General features: G+C 47.9%; 1 protein-coding gene across 4 annotated transcripts; it reads left to right on the plus strand.

The window, feature by feature from the left end:
* The first annotated feature begins 4,059 nt into the window (after window positions 1-4,059).
* HPS1 (HPS1 biogenesis of lysosomal organelles complex 3 subunit 1) lies at window positions 4,060-20,612 on the plus strand. 4 transcript variants are annotated; one of them, XM_083443814.1, is made up of 19 exons: window positions 4,060-4,423; window positions 5,648-5,764; window positions 6,207-6,344; window positions 7,136-7,278; window positions 8,426-8,534; window positions 9,178-9,338; window positions 9,665-9,779; window positions 11,003-11,095; window positions 11,397-11,466; window positions 11,878-11,945; window positions 13,403-13,570; window positions 13,648-13,827; window positions 14,085-14,152; window positions 15,746-15,871; window positions 16,480-16,544; window positions 17,224-17,369; window positions 17,576-17,689; window positions 18,036-18,118; window positions 18,767-20,612. In XM_083443814.1, the coding sequence occupies exons 2-19, from the start codon at window positions 5,648-5,650 to the stop codon at window positions 18,927-18,929; spliced, it is 2,127 nt and encodes a 708-aa protein (XP_083299940.1). In that variant the 5' UTR covers window positions 4,060-4,423; the 3' UTR covers window positions 18,930-20,612. The 4 variants fall into 4 exon arrangements, with proteins under 4 accessions (XP_083299940.1, XP_083299941.1, XP_083299942.1 ...); XM_083443815.1 differs by having other exon boundaries at window positions 9,665-9,767; XM_083443816.1 differs by lacking the exons at window positions 11,397-11,466; window positions 11,878-11,945.
* The last annotated feature ends 463 nt before the right edge of the window (window positions 20,613-21,075 follow it).

The raw sequence follows: 21,075 nt of genomic DNA on the forward strand, positions 1-21,075 counted from the left end.
CTTTGGTTTTCGAACAGCTTAGTTCTTGAATGTTTTGGGTCCCCAACGCCACAAACCTTGAAGTGACTGTTCCAGTGTGCGAACTATTTTTGGAAGCCAAACATTCCTGCAGCCAATCAGAAGTTGCACTTGGGTTTCCAAACATTTTGGAAGTTGAACAGACTTCCAGAACAGATTCCGTTTGACTACCAAGGTATGACTGTACAGTACTTGATTCCTAGAATGCAGGCATAGTAATCTGAGCAAGCTGTAGGATTTTCCCTGTGATTCACATCATGGTGTCCAGTAAGCAGCCTTTGGGCAGATTACCTTGGTATCCACACATCTCAGCCCTTTATTTAGAGAGGCTTGTGCAGCTCTCTGCCGTGACCGGCTCCAACCCTCAAAATGAGCTCTTCCTCAGGTCTTTACTTGCTTGGCTTCTACTGCAGAATTTGAGAAATGGCAGCAATGTCTGCCCTTGATCCAGAGCCCTTTGAAACCATAAACAGGGTTACTGCCTCCCTGGAGCTCTGTGCCCACTTGATAGCCATACAACACTTTGTGTTCAATTATTGTAAAAACAGCAACTGAGAAATTTATTACTAGTCGGAACAGCTCTTTTGGAAAATCCATTATCAGCCCCCTTCTGCAATTCTGCTGTTGCTTTGTGCAAGACCCATATCTTAGCACAGTGTGTGGACCCTTATGGGAATCACTTGGTTTATCTCAATATAGAACTGAATAAGCAAGAGAGCAATGCCGGGAAAGAACAGCCTTTATGTCTTTGTTTAGACAAGTATTGGATGTCATAGCAATGCCCTTGCATAGTCCACAGATGGAACCCAAGGGAAATCTCAACTTTTGTCAAATGAAAATATTCCAATCGATTGATTCAAATTATTTTTAAAACAATAGGAGGTCAACACAATCTAGGATAAAACAAGGGGAAATACAACAACTGTCATAAGCCATCACAGTGTAAAACAATAACCTGAGAGAGGGGATGTCAATATAATACAACCAACGTGATAAACAATTTTTAAAAATCATAATTAGTACAAAGCAACTCAATTAAAACTTGGTGGTAAGAGTGCCGTTTGAAGTGCTGGCTTAACTCCACCTCAGCCGATTATTTGCCTAGATTTAAGTTTCTATCACATTAGTTTCAAATTTTGGTTTGTAGTTAACTATTGGCCGTAATGAAACATATAAAAATAAAATAGAGCTAATGATGACAACCAAGCTGTTTCAAATATAGCTGGTAAAATATAGCTTGTGTCTTGGCTAATACTACTAAAGAGATGGCTACTCTTCTCATTATTGTAATAGTCTTGTAATGGTAAAAAGGTAAAGGACCCCTGACAGTTAAGTCCAGTCATGAACGGCTCTGGGGTTGCGGTGCTCGCTTTACTGGCCAAGGGAGCCGACGTTTGTCTGCAGACTGTTTTTCTGGGTCATGTGGCCAGCACGACTAAACCGCTACCAGCACACGGAAACACTGTTTACCTTCCTACTTGCACTTTGACATGCTTTCGAACTGCTAGCTTGGCAGAAGCTGGGACCGAGTAATGGGAGCTCACCCCATCGCAGGGATTCGAACCGCCAACCTTCTGATTGGCAAGCCCTAGGCTCAGTGGTTTAGACCACAGCGCCACCCACGTCCCAGTCTTGTAAGTACTCAGCTATTTCTGTCTGATGCCTTATATCTCATGATGCAGAGAGTAAATGGAAACCATATTGTTGTAAGTCACCCCAATGTCTGAGCAGTGCGAGATTCCAGGGGTTTCAGGCACCTACCCAGGGTTAGTGTTTCCTTTTGGAATGAGGCACAGCAGAGACTATAGTGTCTTTAGGATATGTGGTTTATTAATGCATATATACAACCTCAGCCTGCGATAGAGGGGTTAACAGCATTAATACCCCAAAGTGTATTATTTCTCCCATAGTCACAGCCCTGGATTCAAACAGATGTCAAACATTGCTCTCTGACCCTCTCTCCAGCTTGCTGCTTTACTTCTAGGTCACATTAATCCTACCTCTGCTCCAAACTCTGGCTTTTTTTCTGTTGAGACTCATTTGCCATCTTACACCAAGCCCCTTAATGGTTTATCACCCAGGCTATCACTTCACCAGGAAGCTAGCTTGGCTATTCCACCAATTAGAAGCCTTGATTAAATTCTAACACTTACTGGATCCAGGGATTAGAGGGGGTCTGGCACACATCTTAACACCCCAAACTCATAACAATATGCATTCACTGTTATTACATTATGTATATTTTTGCTTCGTTTCATTGGTGGAAGAGAACTTTGCTGTTGTGCCAAAGTCTTCACAATAAATATACATTTTGAGATACGACTTTATGGAAGACCTGAAAGAAGTCCACCATATGGCAGTCAGAGAAGGAGAGGTGCCAGACATGACAGGCACCAAGGGAGAAAAAGAAGCCATTTAAGGAAGCAGGAGATGGCTGATATTATTACCAATTACAATAAAACAGATAGTTGAAAATAAGCCAGCTACCATGAAACACAGTTTAAAACACAACCAAGCCTAGAAAACTTCGATAAAATCTGGCAATGGTACATATAATAAAGCATTTCAGTTAAAAGTGAGAGAAAACACAAACTACTTTGAAGTTCTCTTTAAAACCAGAAGTAATGGGAGTCAGCTGTATTACCCCTCTTGGGAGGAGATTCCATAGGATTCCACCATGACATGACTTGCCTGGAAAGGAGACAGAGGAATCAAAGATAAAGGCAAGGCTGTCTGTCCCTGATCAAGAGGATGGATGGTGGTGTCAGTGGAGATGGAGTATGTACAAGGAGAGGAAGGCTTGTGGGGGAAAAGATAAGAAGTCTAGCCTTGACTATGCTGAGACTGAGACAGCAATAAAACATGGAACTATCAGACAAGCAGCTGTAGATATAGGACTGGATGGAGACGCAACGTTCTGAGGTGAAGCTGGATATCATTATTGTATAGATGGTACTGAAATCCCATAAAATTTGATGCGTTATTTTTATGTTTATACCTCCTCCTTTCCTCTGAGGAACTCAAGATGGTGGGCCTGGTTCTCCTATTTTGTCCTCACAACAACCCCGTGAGGCAGGTTACACTGAGGTGGCTTCCAGACCGCTGCTCTTTCCAGGTGGGATTCAACCACATGCCAGCAAATCAAGGCTGCCCAATTAGAATTGATTTGGAGCCACTTCCCAAAAGATTTGACTTCTTGCGATAAGGAAAGTGTGGGTCAGCGCTTGCATGAAGCAACATCTTCTTACCTCAAGGTCACCTAGTGAGTTCTGTGGGTGTTTGAATTTGGTCCTAGCCTGAACCTCTAGCCACTAGGCCACACTGCTTCTTGATGAGGTCACCCAGAGACATGTAAGGCAGTGATGGTGTGTGTGTGTGTGTGTGTGCTGTTGTCCTCCACATCTTGCTGGAGCCCCTCTTCCATCAGTCGTAGCCAGCATGGCCAGTAGTCAGGGATGATGGGAGTTTTAGTCCAACAACATCTGGAAAGTCACAGGTTCCCTATTTGGGGGGGGGGGGGCAGGCTGAGGAGAGTTTCCTGAGAACCCTAAGCAGCGCTGAGAAGCGTATGCAGCGCAGGATCCGCAACGGGAAGTAGCGCCTTGTAGCATGCTTGCCACCAATGAAGCCACAGCACCAGTGCTATCGTTTTTGTTTTTGTTATATCTTATAAATTTTTGATAATATTTTACTTTTATTTTATATTTTGAAGAATCTTACCATTCCTACCATACACCTGTTTTTTGAAAATTTGAACTTAGCAAATTTTGGAGGGCGGTGTAATTAGCTAGGGCCTTGCCTGGGGTGCAAGACAGCCTAGCACTGTACGAACCTAGGGAGCTGCTCCCCAAATGTAATCAGCGAACCTAGAGCACCGAAAAGCCCTTCCTTGCCAGCCCTGCGTTTCCAGGGGCGGGTCGCGCCCAGGTGCACAACCGGCCTCCCTCTCCCTCTGCGCCCAATCGCTGCAGGGCAATCCTGTCTTCGCCCCGCCCCCGCCCCATTTCAAAGGACGTGGTTGGCCGAGCGGGCGCAGCCACCGCCCAAGATCTTCGCAGAAGTTTAGTTCCGGCTGAGTTTGCGCCTCTCCGCCCCTTGCGCCAGGTGAGGTGACAGCAAGTTCCAAGGCAGCCTCGCCAGGCGCCTCGACTCAGTCCCGGAGGAGGAGGAGGAGGAGGAGGAGGAGCTCCTAGTCCCGCCCCGTCCCGGGCGGAGTCGCCGCGGCTGCTGACATGTTTCCCCGGGACGGAGTCACGCGCGCTTTTCCTCGGGGCTGCTTTCGTGGAGCCCCTTCGGGACAGGATCGCCCAGCAGCCTGCGCGCTTCCCGCCGGCTGCGTCTGATTCCGGGGAACCGCCTTGCTCGCCGGCGACTTGCCTGGAAGGGGGTCTCTGGAGCGGCGAAGGTAGGGCTGTCGGCGCGGGCCCGGAGGCGCCCCTTCGCCTTCCGTGGGGGGCGGGGAGGGCGATCTACGCAGGATCTTGACCCTTCGCAGCCAACGGGGCTTCCTACCCCTCGCTTGCTCCCGCTTCCATTTCCTGCAGCGAACAGTGGACTTGCCTGAATTTCCTCTTTCCTCTTTCCACCCCAAGTTTGGGGGGAAATGGTTTAGTTTCGTTGCACCTGGCTATTGGGAAGGGAGGCTTGGATCAGGCCCGGATAGCCCACGACGATTCCTTAAGAGAGCTTCCTTTCTTTTGGGCCGCCCCGCTACTAAAGTAACCCAGTTTTCCGTTCAAAGCAACAGCAGCCCTTGTTTTACACGCTGCGTTTTGCTCAGCTTGCAGTCGCCTCATCTGCAACAAGACATGTCTCTACTGTATGGGATTTTACAGCCACAACAGGCGCTGTAACTCTCCAACGGTTTGACTCTGCCACCAAAGGCACACTCCTCCATTGTCTCTGTAGACAAATGGATGCCAAAAAAAGTTGGTTCAGTGCTTTTGGATGGTCATCTTGTCCCTTTTATATTTATCTTTAATTTATGCAATACACAATAGGGAAGAAAATTCTACCATTTCATACCTTCAGAGAATTAAATACAAATACAGTTGTTCCAATTGCCCAATAGCACAACGATGCCTGTTTGTGAGCAGTAGGGGAGATGCACACTATTGGAAATTAAGCCTCCAAGCCATCTATTGGCAGGGGGAGACAAGGAGTGTTTGTCAAAGGCAAAGAAGCCAGGACATGTATTACTGTGGTGTGGGGAGTGGTTCCAGTGTCTCCTGTGCAGTGATAACCTTCAGCTTTTACAAATGAGCTTGCAAGCCTATGTTGTGTTCCTCAGCCGCCTCCTTCCCCCACTCTCCAAGAAAGGTCACCTCCAGACTGTCAGAATTTTGCAGGGATGGATTCACATGCACACTGAAAATGCATCATAGGACTGAGCTGAGCAAAATGGACTCTCCTCCCTCTGTTAACTCTAAATTTGCTCTGGTGTTCCTTCTAGTCCTCTAGAGCCAGTCTGGGGACAGGGTGGGGAATCCCACTGTGCTAGTGTTAATCTTTGTGCCAGTGCAACTATTTAGTTGAATACCAGCTTGGGTTGACATTTGGACCAGGAAGCTAAGGAGGGGCCTTGTACCAGGGGCCTAGGTGATGCATTAATGCATATATTTATTTGCAGATGAAGTGTGTGCTGATTACTAGTGAGGTGGCAGAGGTCCTGTTCTACTGGGCTGACCCAGAATTCATGGCGATTCTGCACCAGCGCTTTGGGGGCCATGATCAAGGTGGTGGTGAGGTGAGATTTAAAGGGAGGGAGGGAAATGGACCAGAGTAAATGGATGCAGGGCCAAAATGGCATTGCTGGCATTGCGTTCAGCGCTTGAGAAAGATGTTCTGCAAAGTTCCTGGAGTGATGGGGGAAAGTGTACTGGAGGTGGAAGTGTGTATGCTTATAAAAGCTTTGGGGCTTGTCTGAATAGGATCAGGTTATTCCTCTTCTTTTGCTTTTGTATTTGCTTTTTTAAAAAATATGGATGCTATGTTTTAATTGTTTTCAGCAGTACACTGCCCAGAAAACCCAAGTTCTTAGATGGCTAATGGATATGATATATAGATATGTAGCTGGGAGGGAACTGGGTTATGGCCTGTCCATGGGTGTCCATGCATTTTAGCATGGGATGTGGCAGGACTTGGCAGGGCACAGTGACTGCTGCTTTTCCCTCTTTTTCTTTCCACAGGCCCCCGCTCTGGAAGACAGCATCAACACATTGTTTGCCCCCATGATCATCTCCTGCACAACACTGCTAGAGAAACTAGGAGACACATACACTTGCTTCTCCTCTGAAAATGACAAACACCTCTATGTGTTACATATGGTAACCGAATGGGCCACGTGCTTAGAAATGTATAGATGTTGATGGGAATTTAGTGGACAGACTAAGTCACCTTGAGACATTCATTAGCAGTAGAGGGTGGAGGCTAGCCAATGCAGCTACATGAGGCCTCCCATATTATTTAAACTGGGGTGGGTGGGTGTCATCGAAGCTCCTTTTCTTTGTTCCTGCAGTCACAGGGAGGTCATCTTCTTTGGCGATCACTCGTAGCTGAGTAAGATTGTCTTACACGGTCTTAACAGGGAGTCCATAAGTGACTGTGGAGGCCAGTTCTGGATCCACACGTCCTTCCACAGTGGGGACATAGGTTTCTGGATGGGAGTTGATACGGTGAGGGTTTGCCAAACGTGCCTTCCTATTAGTGAGTTTCTCCCTTTTTTCCTGCGTTTGAGTGTCTTCAAAGTCCATGACACCTTTGGTAAAAGCTGTTCTCCATTTGGAGTGCTCGCAGGCCAGTGTTTCCCAGTTGTGCTGTTTATACTACATTTTTTTTAAGATTTGCATTGAGAGAGTTGTTAAACCTCTTTTGTTGACAACCAGCATTGCGCTTTCCATTTTTCAGCTCGGAATAGAGTAGTTGCTTTGGAAGACAATAATCAGGCATCTCATCCGAACAACATGACATTACGCAGATCTGTTTTATTTAAATAAACACCAAAATGCATCAATATTTTTGGAGCAAAGGGGACTTCACATATTTCCATGATCATTTTACATCTGTCTTCATCTTCCTTGTAATGACTGAGATAACAATCCTCTTGCTGCTTCTACAGTTTGGCGAGTGCCTGTACATTGCTGTGAACGGCGATGGCTCCGAGAGTGAGGATGACTTGCGCCGTAAGCTGTATGTGCTCAGGAGACTGGCTGAAGCTCACTTTGGACTAGTCACACTCGACAGCCACCTCTTCCGCAGAGAGTGAGTTACTGTGCCAGAGCAGGGATTTCCTTGCTTCCTTCCTTTATTGTGATGAGCGTGTTTTCCTCCATCCCTGGATGGGATGTTTCGTTCACAGCATATGGGTCCTGCTTTCCATGTGGTCTTCTTAGGCCCCTGTAACACTAAAGTCCCAGTGTGCTGAGCCACAGGAAAGCAGCTTCTCCTTGGTGCTGTTCCACACAGCTGGCGCATGTGAGACTAGTTTGTATGGAACTGTCATACTTCTGGGCACATGAAGGAAAGGGAAGCCTTAGTGCGACAACCTTGCCCATGTGAGAGCAGTATTCTTGGAACACTGAGCAGTAGCTGCATGGGATGTCACCATAGTGCAAATTATGGTTTATATGCGCATGAAAAGAGCCCGAGGCAGCAGAGCCTGCCTTCCCTATAATTTGCAGAAAAGTAACAGCAAAGTAGGATCTGTTTGGGGGTTTGAGTGCAGCTCTCAACAATGCCTATGTCTGGGGATGGTTACACAGGTGAGATAAGACCAAGGAGAGATGAACTGTATGGCCTCTCTGCTCCACAGGCAGGTAGCTGACTTTGCCCTGGGTGCCATCTGAAGATTATGAATGTAGCCCGAAAAAGTTCTCTTTGATTTGACTATGTAGAAATAAATTCTCCGCATAAGTTTTAAAGCCTTACTTGCAGAAACCTGGTTTAAACTTTACAAAAGCAATAAAAGATACATTGTCTCAGTTATACATTTCTAGTATTACATATACTGGACTCAATCTTTGCCAAAACACAGTCATTTCAGCTAAAAAATAAAAGATTCCTCTCTCTTTTCCAGCTTACTGCATTTTGATTAATGCTCAGGGAGATCTGTGTGTACTTGAAAAACTACTCTGAGTGGTGTGGGCTACTTCATTAACATAAGTAAACACTTTGGAATTCTGTCCCAAAAAAACATAAAACTTAACTTACCCCATTTTTGTAGTGGAAAAATACAAACCTTCAGCTGTGTGTTCATTCTTCACAGTAACTTGAATACAATACGACAATTACGCACCATTTTATGTAACATTAAATAATTTTAACACAATCTGTAAGTTTGAGGATTTCTGTCTCTGCCCTGGAGGTAAACCATTGGCCTCCACTGATTTTGTGGGTTGTTGCTTTGTAGGCTGCGCCCAGGGGATTCTGAGCAGCGGGCTCACATTTGGGGACTGTTTCAGAGCCTCCTTCAGACCCATCACCAGCTCCGCCAGGATGACCAAAGCTTTGCTGTGGAGGTAAAGTGGACTGGGGCAGTCGATAAGTGGTGGTTGGAATGAAGCCAGGGATGCAGTTGTTCTACTGGGTAGCCTAGGATGGATGGAGCAAGCTAGGATACGTGTGTGTTGCCCCCTAGAACAGGGATGTGGCATTTTTTCCAACACACATACGTTGAGCCAGAAGCAAAAGAGCGTCGAGCAATGGCTGTGTCTCTTACCATTGTCTACTAGGCTACATTCCAGGCATGCAAAAACCAGAGGCTACAACACACACCCTCAACACCTCTGCATCCAGGGAAGCAAGATGCATTATCAGTATTAAATTGAATTTTTGATCTATATCCCACCCTTCCTCCCTAAGAAGCCCAGGATGAGGAGGGGTGTGTTTTTGGAAGAGTCCTGGAGGCCAGACTAAGGGCCTCCCAGGCCTGGGTTCCCTACCCCTGAAGTGGGTAGCATTGTGGATAGTTCGTCTAGTCAGGCCTAGAAGGGAATGCATGTCCTGAATCTGCATAGACTGATGGAGCTGGGGAAGTGGGCTTTTCATGTTGTGTGCCTCACGATAATTGCTGCCTGGGCTCTGCACAAGGGACCATACATCCCAGGGCTGGGAGGGAAGACCTTGCGCTGCAAACCTGTTCCTCTGCACCACCCTCTTTAGGCCGTGGAGCGACTGATCCACCCTCAGCTGTGTGAGCAGTGCATTGAATTCCTGGAGCGCCAGGTCGTGCAGCACATCAATGGCAGCCCAGAGCGTGCTGGGCACGAAGTCGTGCATGCCTTCCTGCTCGTGCACACCAAGCTCCTTGCCTTTTACTCCAGGTAAACCCCCACTTCCTCTCTGCAGTCTCCTCATCCTCCCCTGAGGCACGTCCTGCTCATGCCAGCCCAGCATCTTCCACTGTGCCCATTGCCTCCTTTGGCACCCCGCACCTCTGCTTCCGTGCCAGCCAGACCACCCTGGGTCTCTGGTTGTCCTCCTCCCTCTGTCTCTAGAAGGATACCCCCCACCTTCAGATATGTAATTTCGTTGTCCCCGAAGGGGGCAATGACAATAAAGATATTATTACTATTATTATTATTATTATTATGTGGCTCCCCTAACAGATGGCCGTGTCTTCACCTCTTCTCTTTTACCTGCCTCCTAGCCGGAATGCCAGCTCTCTGCGGCCTGCTGACTTGCTCACGCTCCTCCTGATTGTGCAAGATCTGTATCCCAGCAGCGCTTCTGAGGAGCTGCCAGCCTCCCAGGTACCTGCCCAGGTGGGGAAGGAGACACATTCATACAAGGGGCTCTGTGTTTGTGGAGATTCCTCTTTGGGATCTTCTCAGACAATGACCTTGAGCTGGACTGAGCTGTGTGGAGTTGGGCGTAAGTGAGATTCTGGGAGCTTGGTGGTATTTTACTGTCACAGAGCTGTCTTCCAAGTGAATTGCACTTGCCTCTGCAATACAGGCCTCCATGCAGAATTTTTAGGATGTGGCTACAGGCTTTGGTAAAAGGTTTAAATTGTGTTTTATGCATTTTGAGGGGTGTATTGACCTATGCTTTATCAGGCTACTGTAACTAGATTTCGCATTTGGATGGGTTTTTAAAAAATGTACATTATATTTGGTGTTTAAGCTACCTTGGGAGGGCTATGACCTAAGTGGCAAGCTTAACATATTTAAATAAAAATCAATTAAATCTAAACAGGAGCTGGGATGGGTACCTTGGATTAATAGTAATAGTAGTAGTGATATTTGCATTTATACCCCACCCATTTGGCTGGGTTGCCCCAGCTACTCTGGGCTGCTTCCAACACAAAAACATAATAAAACATCAAACATTAATTAATCTGTTCCGATATAAAAGTCACAATAACTTTAAAATAAATAAATCATATCAAACAAAGCAACATTCATTAAGAGCTGTTGCGCTGTGTGAAGTCTGTCTAGATGCCTGAATAGCTAAATGTCACAGAGAATCATTGTGGATTAATCATTAGAGACCACAGAGACCCAGGTCCAAATTCCCACTGAATGAATTTGGTTCAGTTTCTTATATGCCTCAATAGGCCTCTTAACCACCACTTTAATTTCCCATAATGTCCTGGGCTGACACTGAGCCCAGAGCACTGTGGGAAATTAAAACAATGGATTGGCACAGTTTCCTTGTTCATTTGTAGGAGGTCCTCAAACACTTCTTTAAAGAAACAATTCAGATCTGGAAAATTTCAGATTTGTAAAATTTCATGGAGCTCAGTGTTTGCAAATTGTTTGCTGCCTATTTTAATGTTAGTATTTTTCATGATAACGTTTCGTGCTGCTTTATTAGAAACGTGCTATTTCATAGTATTAGAAATGAGACTGTAAGCTGCCTTGTGAGGACAGAGACACTATCAAAGGCAAGATTTTTATTAATAAATGGGCAGGAAGGAGCATGGCCTACATTGGTGGGTGAGTCCTGGCAGCTGTCCAAAGATGGCTAAGCCTGTCTCTTTCAGGTCTCAGAGGACGAGCCAAGTCTCCAGAGGCCCCATAGCAGTGAAAACATCCCAATGAACAGCCCTTGTCCCCATGCATCTTCCCAAGAACAGGTAAGTATCAGCTGGGCTTTGGGCCTCCCATCCCAAAGGCCCAACCCTGGGTCCTTGGAATTTGTGGTTGATCAGGAGTTGGGTTGTAGGCTTAGCTTTAAAACCTGAGGGAAGCAGGGGAGACTAGGATGTTGTTGTGGCAAATGATATGCGATTCATTATTTGCTAGGAATGGTGAAACCCCCATCATTGTCCTTCTGGGATCCCATGGTGGAACCTATTTTGGCAGATGGGGAGGGAGCCATCCTGGGCTCGTGCTGAGTCTGTTCCCTCCCACACCCTCCCTTACGCCCTCCCTCAGGTAGCAGATGATCTCTCTATGCCCGAGGAGTTCTACACCCCCAAGGCTTCCCCTAGCCAACAGAGCACAGGTGAGTTTGGGGTCAGTGCGGAGGAGTATGAGAAGCGACTGTGGTCTCCTGTAGATGTGGGGAGAGCTGTCAGAATGCAAAGAAAGAAAGAAAGGAAGGGTGACTTGCACGTCAGCTGGCTTGACTGAGTGGTGACTGCGTGGAAATCTGATTTCCCCCTCCCTGTTTTGGAAAGGGGCATTGCCCCGCTGCTTGACTGGCACTCAGAAGGTGTGCAAGTGTGGCTCTAAAAGCAATTTCCTATAGCACCTGCCAAGGGATGGGGTTAAGCGTAGGTGCTGCCCCAGCTAGGAGGTACCTGGATCAAAATGATGTTCCGAGTCTTTTGTTAGTTGCTGTCGGCAGCCGCCTTAACTGTTCCCACTTGTGGTGCTGGGGGTATCTGGTGTCTCTTCTCTCTGTTGCCTGAAGGAAGCACGGCCTGGGCTGATGGTGTGGACTTTCAGGGTGAGGGGGAGACGAATTCTGCTGACATCCAGGTATGTGCTTGGGCTTGGGATCGCAGCTCTGGATTTTTCTGCTGGGCCTCCCTTTCTGCTCTCTCCATTTCCACTTTACATTCTCTTCTGGGTCTGTCTTTTTGTTTTGTTTTTGGCCACCTTTACTTCTCTTATAGCCAGATCATATGGAACATGATCAGTTTTTTTTCACCACCCTCATAGCATCAGCCTTGCAGCTTGTGGTTATGCCCCCCACAAATGGGGAAATGAACGGAAGCAGCTTTCTCAGAATTGTGCAAAGCACCACATGCGATGAGAAACGGCAGCAAAGAACCTCGGATAATGAAAGCTGGACAAAGAGGATCCATTCCACAAGGATTTTAGGGCAGCAGGATATTAGGGATCCCTTATGATCACATTTCCCAGTTTGCTTGATAGAGGTGTTGCTTTCTTTCTGTATACTTAGATGTTTCTATACTTTCTATACTTCCCAGTACTGTGAAATCTGGGACAACCTTCCCCACCACCTGAACCATTAACATACCACAAATGCAACCTTCGTGGTGTCATTAAGATTGCATATAAAGCTCACCGAAGCACATTGTAGTAAAGTTAACATTCCCTATGCTGGCAGACCAGGGTGTCTGTGGGTGGATGACCTTGGGGCTTAAATGAGGGGAGAAGAATGAGCAAGGGAGCCTTTAGAGATCTCCTGGTCTTTCAGGGAAAGGGTTGGAACAAGATCCCCTCAGTTGCCCTCTCCCCCCCCCCCAATGCAGATGGGAAAAACTGGCAGGGGAACTGGTCTATGCATTCATACTGCCCCACAATTACCAGCAGCATGCGGATGGGAGCAGTTAGCCAGCTGGGATTGGGAGCTAGGCATGTCCTGTTTTTCATGTCTGTAGTCCCTAATCCCATTCCCTACCTCAGCCAGGATCCCATCAACAGTGAAGGGGGCTCTCCCCTTCCAGCTGAAGGGATCCTGGTGGTGGTTGAGGGCAAGGAGGAATGGAATTGGGCTGTGAGGCTGCATGTTCTTTGAACCCAGGACCATAAGCCTGTGACCCTCCAGATGTTGGGATACAGACAAATGGTTTTGCTGACTGGGGCTGATGGGGAGTGGAAGTCCAAGGACATCTGGAAGGCCACAGGTTTCCTCGCCCCTGCTTTAAACTAGGTGGGGCGCTGTCCCGCCTTGGCTTAAAGGATGATGGGGGGTGAGGTGGGTGGACTAATTTGACTCCGGAGGCCTCTTTTGCTCTGAGCTCCTTTTCCCTCCCCACTTCCTTCACCTGTGGAATTGAGTCGCTCTGCTTGTTTCCTAGAATTGGCACTAGATGGAGCTATTGCTTCACTTTCCTGTTAAAGGAGCAGCCATTTAGTTCCTAAAATTGTGGAAAACTGAGTCCTTGAGGAACTTCACCCAAGAATGCTCTATGTCCGGTCAGACAGATCCCAATTCTGTGACAACGGCATGCTAATCTTTTCCCCAGATGGCTGAGGATTCGCTGCAGTTTCTGGCGCCTCCAGCCCCAGAGGCTACCAATCCACGGAGAATTTTCCTGGACGCCAACTTGAAGGAAGGCTACTGCCCCATGATGCCCCACATGATGTACTGCCTGCCTCTCTGGCCAGGAATCTCGCTGGTGCTCCTCACTAAGGTGAGCCAGCTCTCCTGAGAGGTGTTTATGACGCCCAGCCTGCCTGGATCTCACTGAATGTCCCCTCTGCCTCTCAGAGCCCCAGTTCCCACGTGGCACATTCCATCTACCAGCTGCTGGATGGATTTCTGGTGCTGGAGAAGAAGCTGAAAGATGGGCAGGAGATCAGGCCTCACCTGCGCTCTCAGCCGGTCCTCGTGGAACTCCGGCATCGGATGGACAACTTTGTCAAGAGGTTGGGTGGGCAAGAGCCACAGGTGAGATTTGGCCGATTTACACAGGAGCTGCCCAGGCACAAGGGTGCTGGAGTTCAGACCCTTTCCCAGAACACACTGCTAAGAGGGGCTGGGTGATGTAGTGTCTAGTGGGGCAGAGCTGGGCAGGCATGAACAGGCCTGAGCTATGGGTGAGTTCCCATTTACAGGAGTAGGAAAGACAATAGAATTGCTGGGTGATGCTGCACCTTGGAGCACATCTCTCTCTCTCTCTCTCTCTCTCTCTCTCTCTCTCTCAGTTGCAGAATACCTGGCTGGAATTCAAGAACAAAGCTTTCTCTCGGAACGAGACTGGGAGTTCCTGCGAGTGAGTTACTGGTCAGGCTGGGCTGAAATGAGGGAGATTAGAAATACAGGGTTGGGATAAGAATTTGGGGGTAGCATCCTGGGGACCAGTTACTATACCTTGGCCTCATCTGAGGATAAAATGGAAAAGTGGCAAGGCTGCAGCCATGTGTGGTCCCTTCACGGATGCAAATGTAGTGATGAAAAGGATGAATGGAGGTCTATGAAGCTTAAGGGCTCTTTGGACTGTGAGTGTTGTAGTCCTGGGACAAGGAAGCAGCTGGCTGGACATGCTGTGAGGAAAGGAGAACGTTCCTGGTCTTGCTGGATCTGAGCAACGAACAGACTCCTTTGCTGTCATATTTTGATTTGTGGGGGGGGGGTGCATGCATGCCGCAGCAATTCTCTTTCAACAGCTGTGAGACACGGTTGCAGACAAATCTGGAAGAGCAAAAAATAGGAGGAAAAAATAGGAACCAATTTACAGAACAACCCGTTGTATAGCACTCCCGGGACTGTAACACTTACGAATGTGTGTTTGAAGCTCCCCTGTGCGTGCACAATCAAGCAAAGCTTCCTCTGCACATAGTGAAGAGGGAGAAGGCTTGGGTTCAAACCCTCCTCCTCCTTCCAGACATGCAATAGACTACTGTGTGCTGAGTTCAAACTTCGGCAGGGGCCAAAGGAGGCCTGGCTGGTAGCTGAAGGGGGAAGATTTGGGGTGCATTTGGAAAAGGCTGGAGGGACAGGGGAAAAGAAAAAGATTCCAATTGAATAGAGTGGGGGAGAAATGGCCAAAAGGACCAGTCTGGCCTTTTCACCTATTGATTTGTACTTGGGACACTAATGGAGTTACCAGCTGAATGGATTTAACAGTCTTGCAGCTTGGGGAAAATGTTAACAATACCAAGTTAACCTCTATAGGTTAACAAAGATGATATATTGACGGAGACTGCGTACAAATGAAACACAGTTTGAACTCTGGGGCCATTCCTACTGCTTTCTGCTTAAAAGAAGCCATTTTCTCTGCATGCCTGTTGCAGATATTCCCTTTACACAGGTGTTTTGTGGCGGGTGTGTCCTGCAACATGTTTTTGACAGCAGTCCTAGTGCACTAGTAGTGAGTTTGTTCTGCAATGCTTCCCTAATGCTACCACGTTATTGCTGTCCAGAGCAGCTGTAGCACAACAAAAGGGGGGGGGGGTAACTGAATTCCAGAACATCTGTGGTATGAAATGTTGCAGGATTTCAGCAGGGATCTGTGGAATCTGCGCTCATTGGAAATGAAGCCATGTGACACACACACACCAATAGCATAATGTGCACAAATAATCGTGAACGCACAAAAAAGGGACATGGGGGTGTGATCCTGAATGCCCTTCATAGGTGACAAAATTCAGATAATGCTTCTGGCTTGCCTGGATGGGGGACAGAGGTGGGTGTGAAAACTGGCATTTCTGTACAGAGGTAAATTTTGCATTTGTTGCTCTGGCTTCTTTTGCCTCTGGCCCCACCATCGCTCCTGCCATGTGGCCCCTGGGAAGGGAATGTGGCCCTCAGTCTGAAACAAGTCCCCCCACTGCTTCAGAAGCACACTGATCTCTCTTTGGCGCAGGCTACTGCAGGCCTTCTGCCGCATCCGGAGGCAGCTGTGCGCCGTGTATCGGCAGCTCTTTCTTGGATCCTCTGGGACGCAGGGCCTGCCGCAGAACTTGCTGGACCAGGTGCAGCAGCTGACGCGGTGAGTGGGATGGAGCGCAGTGGCAAAACCACACGGGAAAGGGTGGCGGTGGCATATCTGAACTTGTACGCATTTGAGAGTTTGCACCTTATGCTGGATATCCCGTAAGGCAGTATTGGTCTGTTGTTGTTGGACTACAGCTCCCATCATCCTTGGCCAGCTTAGCCATGGATGATGGGAGTTGTAGTTCAACAACACTTGGAGACCTGACATTGAGGAACGTTGCTGGAAGGTCACCCTGAAGTTCCCTTGAGCACAGCTCTCTTCCACTCTTATATCTGTTCAGTTCTGTTCAGGAGAAGCTGGTACACCCCAGTCATGCTCCACTCCTTGTGGCAGCTGCTGAGAGGCTTCTTGGACCCTCCACCTGAATGCCCATCTCTTCCTACCCCTGCACTTTAGGGTCTAGTGCCTGCTTCTCCCCATGATAGTGGCCAACCAAGGAAGGAACATTGGAGAGTTGAAAGGCTTGCTGTCTTTCCCCCCCAAGGTGGGGCTGGAAACTCCGGCTCCGAAGCCAAGCACCACTTGCTGCGAGGGCAGGAAGGCAACATGTGCACCGAGCTCTTGGCCCTTGTAGCTTATTCCCGCTTCCTTTTCGTTGGCAGGGACAAGCTGCAAGACTGGAGAGATTTCCTGCTGGTGAAGAGCAAGCGCAATGTTACCATAGTGTCATATCCTTCCATGCTTTTCCCCGGTCCCATTCACTTCTTTTCTCCCGGAGGACTTTTGAGCATCCCCAACCAAGACCAGGAGGAGGAGAGCTTCCTAGAGAAGTGATTGTGAAGTACTCCCCCCTCCCTGGCTGAAGATACCTTGGTGTCATGGGAGAGTACTCCCCGCCCCCACTTTGCATAGCAACCTTTGGGACAAGAACCTCAGCTCCCACCCCCACCTGGGCCATTTCCTGTATCTCAGCTGGTAGAGCCTGAGACTCTTAATCTCAGGGTCATAGGTGTGAGCCACACCATGGGCAAAAGATTCCAGTATTGCAGGGGGTTGGACTAATTGACCCTCACAGTCCCTTCCAATTCTATGATTCTGTGTCTTGGGCACAGAGCTGGAGCAGGTGAATGTTGAGCTTAGTTCTTTCCTGGGCTCCACAGGTGTTGGGAACAGGTTGGCGAAAGTTCTCAGGTTGTACCAGGAAAGTACACTGTCCTTGGACAAACGTTAAGGTCTGGAGGTGGGGGGTGGGACGTTGAAGGATTTCCATCTCTCACTTGGGTCAAGAACCCCATCCCTGTTCCTTGAGAGGTTTTTGTGGGGAGGATCCTAGTGGGGCAGGCACCCAAGTCGAGAGGGGCAGCTGCCTTCTCCCCAGCCACAGGCCCTTAACTGGCTGCCATCCACATATCTGGAGGAATTCCCAGGGCTGGTGCACTTCATCTACGTGGACCGCACAGTAGGGCAGATGGTGGCTCCATCCCTTGGTGCTGCAGAGGACTCTGCTTCAGAGCTAGGCAAGGGGCCTTTGCCTGCCTTCATCAAGCAGAAGGTAAATCTCCCCAGCCTATGCAAGAGCCCCAGCCTATGCAACAGCTCCTGCTCCCTTCCTGCCTGCAAAGTTTTCGCTGCAGCTCCCAGTAACATGAGCATGTGATGGGAGTTGGAGGAGAGACCAAGAGTGGTGATTCGGGGCTCAGAAAGGGAGGTCTTGGGGTGCCAGGTTTCTCTTTGTCTTCCCTGTCTCTTCCTCCCCAGGTGTGGTCCTTGGTGGCGCTAGCGAGAAGCTACTTGCAGAAGGGCTATACCACGGTGACAGTCCGGGATGGAGACTACTATTGCACCTACTTTCTTTGGTTTGAGAACGAGATGGTAGGTGCAGGAGCTTTGAGGGAGAGGGTGGGTGGGCTTTGGGATGCAGATATCTCCTGCAACTTCCTAAGACGTCAAGGTGATGCCCTGTCCTGAGCGCTTACTCTGGATGGAAGAATCCGAGCACCAAGTCACCCTAACTTGTTCAGAGCTGATTTGAGGCTACAAATGATGCATTCAGGAGGAAGGATAGGGTATTGACATGGTGCATAAACAGTGTCCTCTGCTATGGTGTGGATAGTATGGGATGAAGACATTTGCCTCTACATAGCCTAAGAATGCCTGCAGTGGTCCCTAAGCTACCGGCCTGTCCCTGACCTCTCCTTTCTGCTGCCATGCCTTGCAGGGTTACAGGCTGGAGGTTACGGAAGTGCCAGTGCTTTCAGATGATTCAGCCCCCATTGGGACATTGGCCGGCGACTATTACAGGTGAGCAAGGATTCCAGTGCCCCAGATACTATTGGATACATGAAGGGCTTGGAGGGAGACTTCAGCCAGAAGATCCAGGTTGGAGAAGGGCAATCCTTTTACAGCTTGGCCCATCACCCAGCCTCTTCCTCATCCTGGCACCTGTATACAATTCTTCAGAGTGCTGCCTGCAACCTCATGGGAATTTCTATTGCATATAGTATAGTATATTTTTATGAACCACCTTATGTCTGTGGCTGTAAGTTGTTTTTAATTATTTTTAATGTTCTTACTTGCCCTGGGATGGGATAGGGTGGGTAGTAATATTATTTATCCTCATTATCCCATGTTTCGGGATTTCCTAAGCTGGGGGTGGAAAACCTGTGACTCTTCAGATGATGTTGGCACTACAAACCCCATCATCCCTTGACCATTGGTCCTGCTGGCTGAGATTGGTGGGGAGTTGGAAGCTCCATATAAGCCAGGGAGGAGCAACACAAGCCTTCAGCTTGCCTTGGATTACATGGATGGGCTTCAGCTGCTCCCCATCCTGTCTCTAGTTTAGCAGTGCATCCTCTGCTGGCTGGGCTGGGGAAGCTATTTGGAATCCTCCTTGTCCCAGCAGCCCTGACTCTTCCCCATTTCCTGACCACCATCTCTCCCCTGCAGGAAGCTGCTCCGTTACTGCAGCAGGACCCATGCGAACGAAGTGGTGAAGTGCTATGAACTCCTCACCATCCACCTGGGTGTTGTGCCAACTGAGTTTGTGATCCAGCAGGCGTGTGACTTGGCCCGGCGACTTTGGGAGCCAACCCGCATCCCCTTGCTCTAGGGGTTTCATTTGCTGCCTCAGCGCCATGCTAGGGACTCCACTTTCTGGACTCTGCACCTCAGATCTCTAATATCTGCTTCTTTTGGGTTCTGTTCTGCCTGCCATGCAGAACCCAATATCCTTGTCTCAAAGGAACAGTGGCTTTCCTCAGGACACTGAGACTAATGGGACCAAATTGCTTTCAAGGTAATGCTAGAGACATGTGGCACCCTGACACTATGTGTGAAGTTTGACTCGAGCAGCTCCATCTCCTTGCACACACATCCCCATACAGTCTTCTCCATCTGTGTGAGAAAGCCAGAAAGGTCAACCTGTGGCATGAGATACCCACAGCCAATTTCCCCCTGAAGTAGCTAGGGAGCAAAGCTTTTCTTGAGACCATCACTTGTGGAAGGGTTTTTGAGAATGGGCTCTCAAACCTGGTGCCTGGTACATCATCAAACTTGCTCCGCTGTTGGGAAGTTTGTCTTTGTTGCCATTGGGGAATCTCATCTTCCCATAGTGGAGAAGGAAAAGTGCGAGGAGAGCCAACTGCATTTAGCCCTCCCCATATTAAAAGTGACAGGTTTCAGCTGAACAATTCTGTAGGCTTGAGTGCCTTCAGAAATGAGTGATCTAACATAACAGATGGAGAGTTAATCAGCAAATTAAACCCTGCACTTGTACTTCTGAGATGGAAGTTTGGTTTGGAGGGTGTGGGATGCTTTCCCACAGCACAGATAAATGCAAAGTGTCCCTTTCAAGGAAGCAGCCCCTGGAAAGAGGGAGATGAATAAACACAAATAAACCTTTAACTGAAAGCATCTTGCATACCAAAAAAAACCCATTGACTGTCTGCAGTGCAGGGTTGTAGGACAGAAATATCTCTTGCAATTGGTATGCAAGTTGGCTACAAACTCTAGTAGCATTTTTAATTGTATGTTTAGGAAACTGGAGTAAGCTAAACGTTTTATAAATGAACTGTATTAGCTGTCTTAAAATAAATGTTACCCCTAGGTCACTATTTCTCTCTGTTGCGATATTCATGTCCCAGATACAATACAAATTCAGTGGCAAAAAGGAGAGCTTTTATGTCTGTGAGGAATTATGATTTCTTATAAAATGTTGCAAAGGAGAATAATGGGGTGGGGTATGAAAATACCCAATATAATCTACATTACAAAGCTTTACGAAAGACTGTGTCCTTATTGCAGTGCTTTCTGAATAGTGACTCAGACTCATGAATAACTTCAGAACAAGCTCCGCTGTTAGGAAACAAAGAAACAGGAGGTTGGACTAGGTCAGGGAAGGGGAACCATGCTGCCTTGCAGACATTGTTGGGCTCCATCAGACTCTGCCAACTGTCAGAGATGGTGGACAGTCGTAGCCCATCATTTTCTGGAGGGCCACAGGTCCTCTAGACTGGGGTTGTTGATCAGTTGCCATAAAGCTCTTGTCTGATACAGTATTTATACTGCTGAACTCCCAGCTGAGTTTGTCACCTTTTCCTCTAAGCAAGCCCTGTGCTCTTAACAGCTACACGATGGACAGATTTTCCAAATGGGATGGCAATAAAAGGGAGGGAGGGCTGTGCTTGCTGAATTTCTGCCTGCTGTGCAACCATTTATTCATTTTCTCTACTATTTATATCCTCCTCTTCCTCTGAGGATAGCTTTCAGCGGAATAAAGCATTTGTCAGGAAAAGGTTTGCTGCTGTTCTTCCAAGGATGATGGGCATAGAGCAAAGAGGACCTCGGCGTCAGACTTTTATTAAACTTTTATTATACTAATAGTGGACTCCTAATCTGAGTGCGGGTGTTTGTTTAGCAAAAAAAGATACCATCCATGTGCCAGGAGGGTCTGAGAAACTCCAAGCATTGAATGAAATACTAAAAACCCTTTAGAAACAAAACCTGTTAAAACGGGCAGGCGAGACCAAGAACAGCCAAATGAGGTCCAAGTATACTTGGTGACCGTACAGTGCTGCTATTTTGTTACAAGGTGGGGGTTAAAAGTGTAAAGTGGGAAAAAGGGGAGGCGGAATGGTGTATCATGGATTTGGGGCATGGCTGGCTGCTTGGAACCCTGAATCAGGCACAATGTTTTGCTGCAGGTCCCACTTGTGAAATAATCTAAAGTATGCTTCCATTTCATCAAATATTGGTTT

The sequence above is a fragment of the Podarcis tiliguerta genome, assembly GCF_965153285.1.
Source record: "Podarcis tiliguerta genome assembly, chromosome: 5".
In the NCBI taxonomy this organism is placed as follows: Eukaryota; Metazoa; Chordata; class Lepidosauria; order Squamata; family Lacertidae; genus Podarcis; species Podarcis tiliguerta.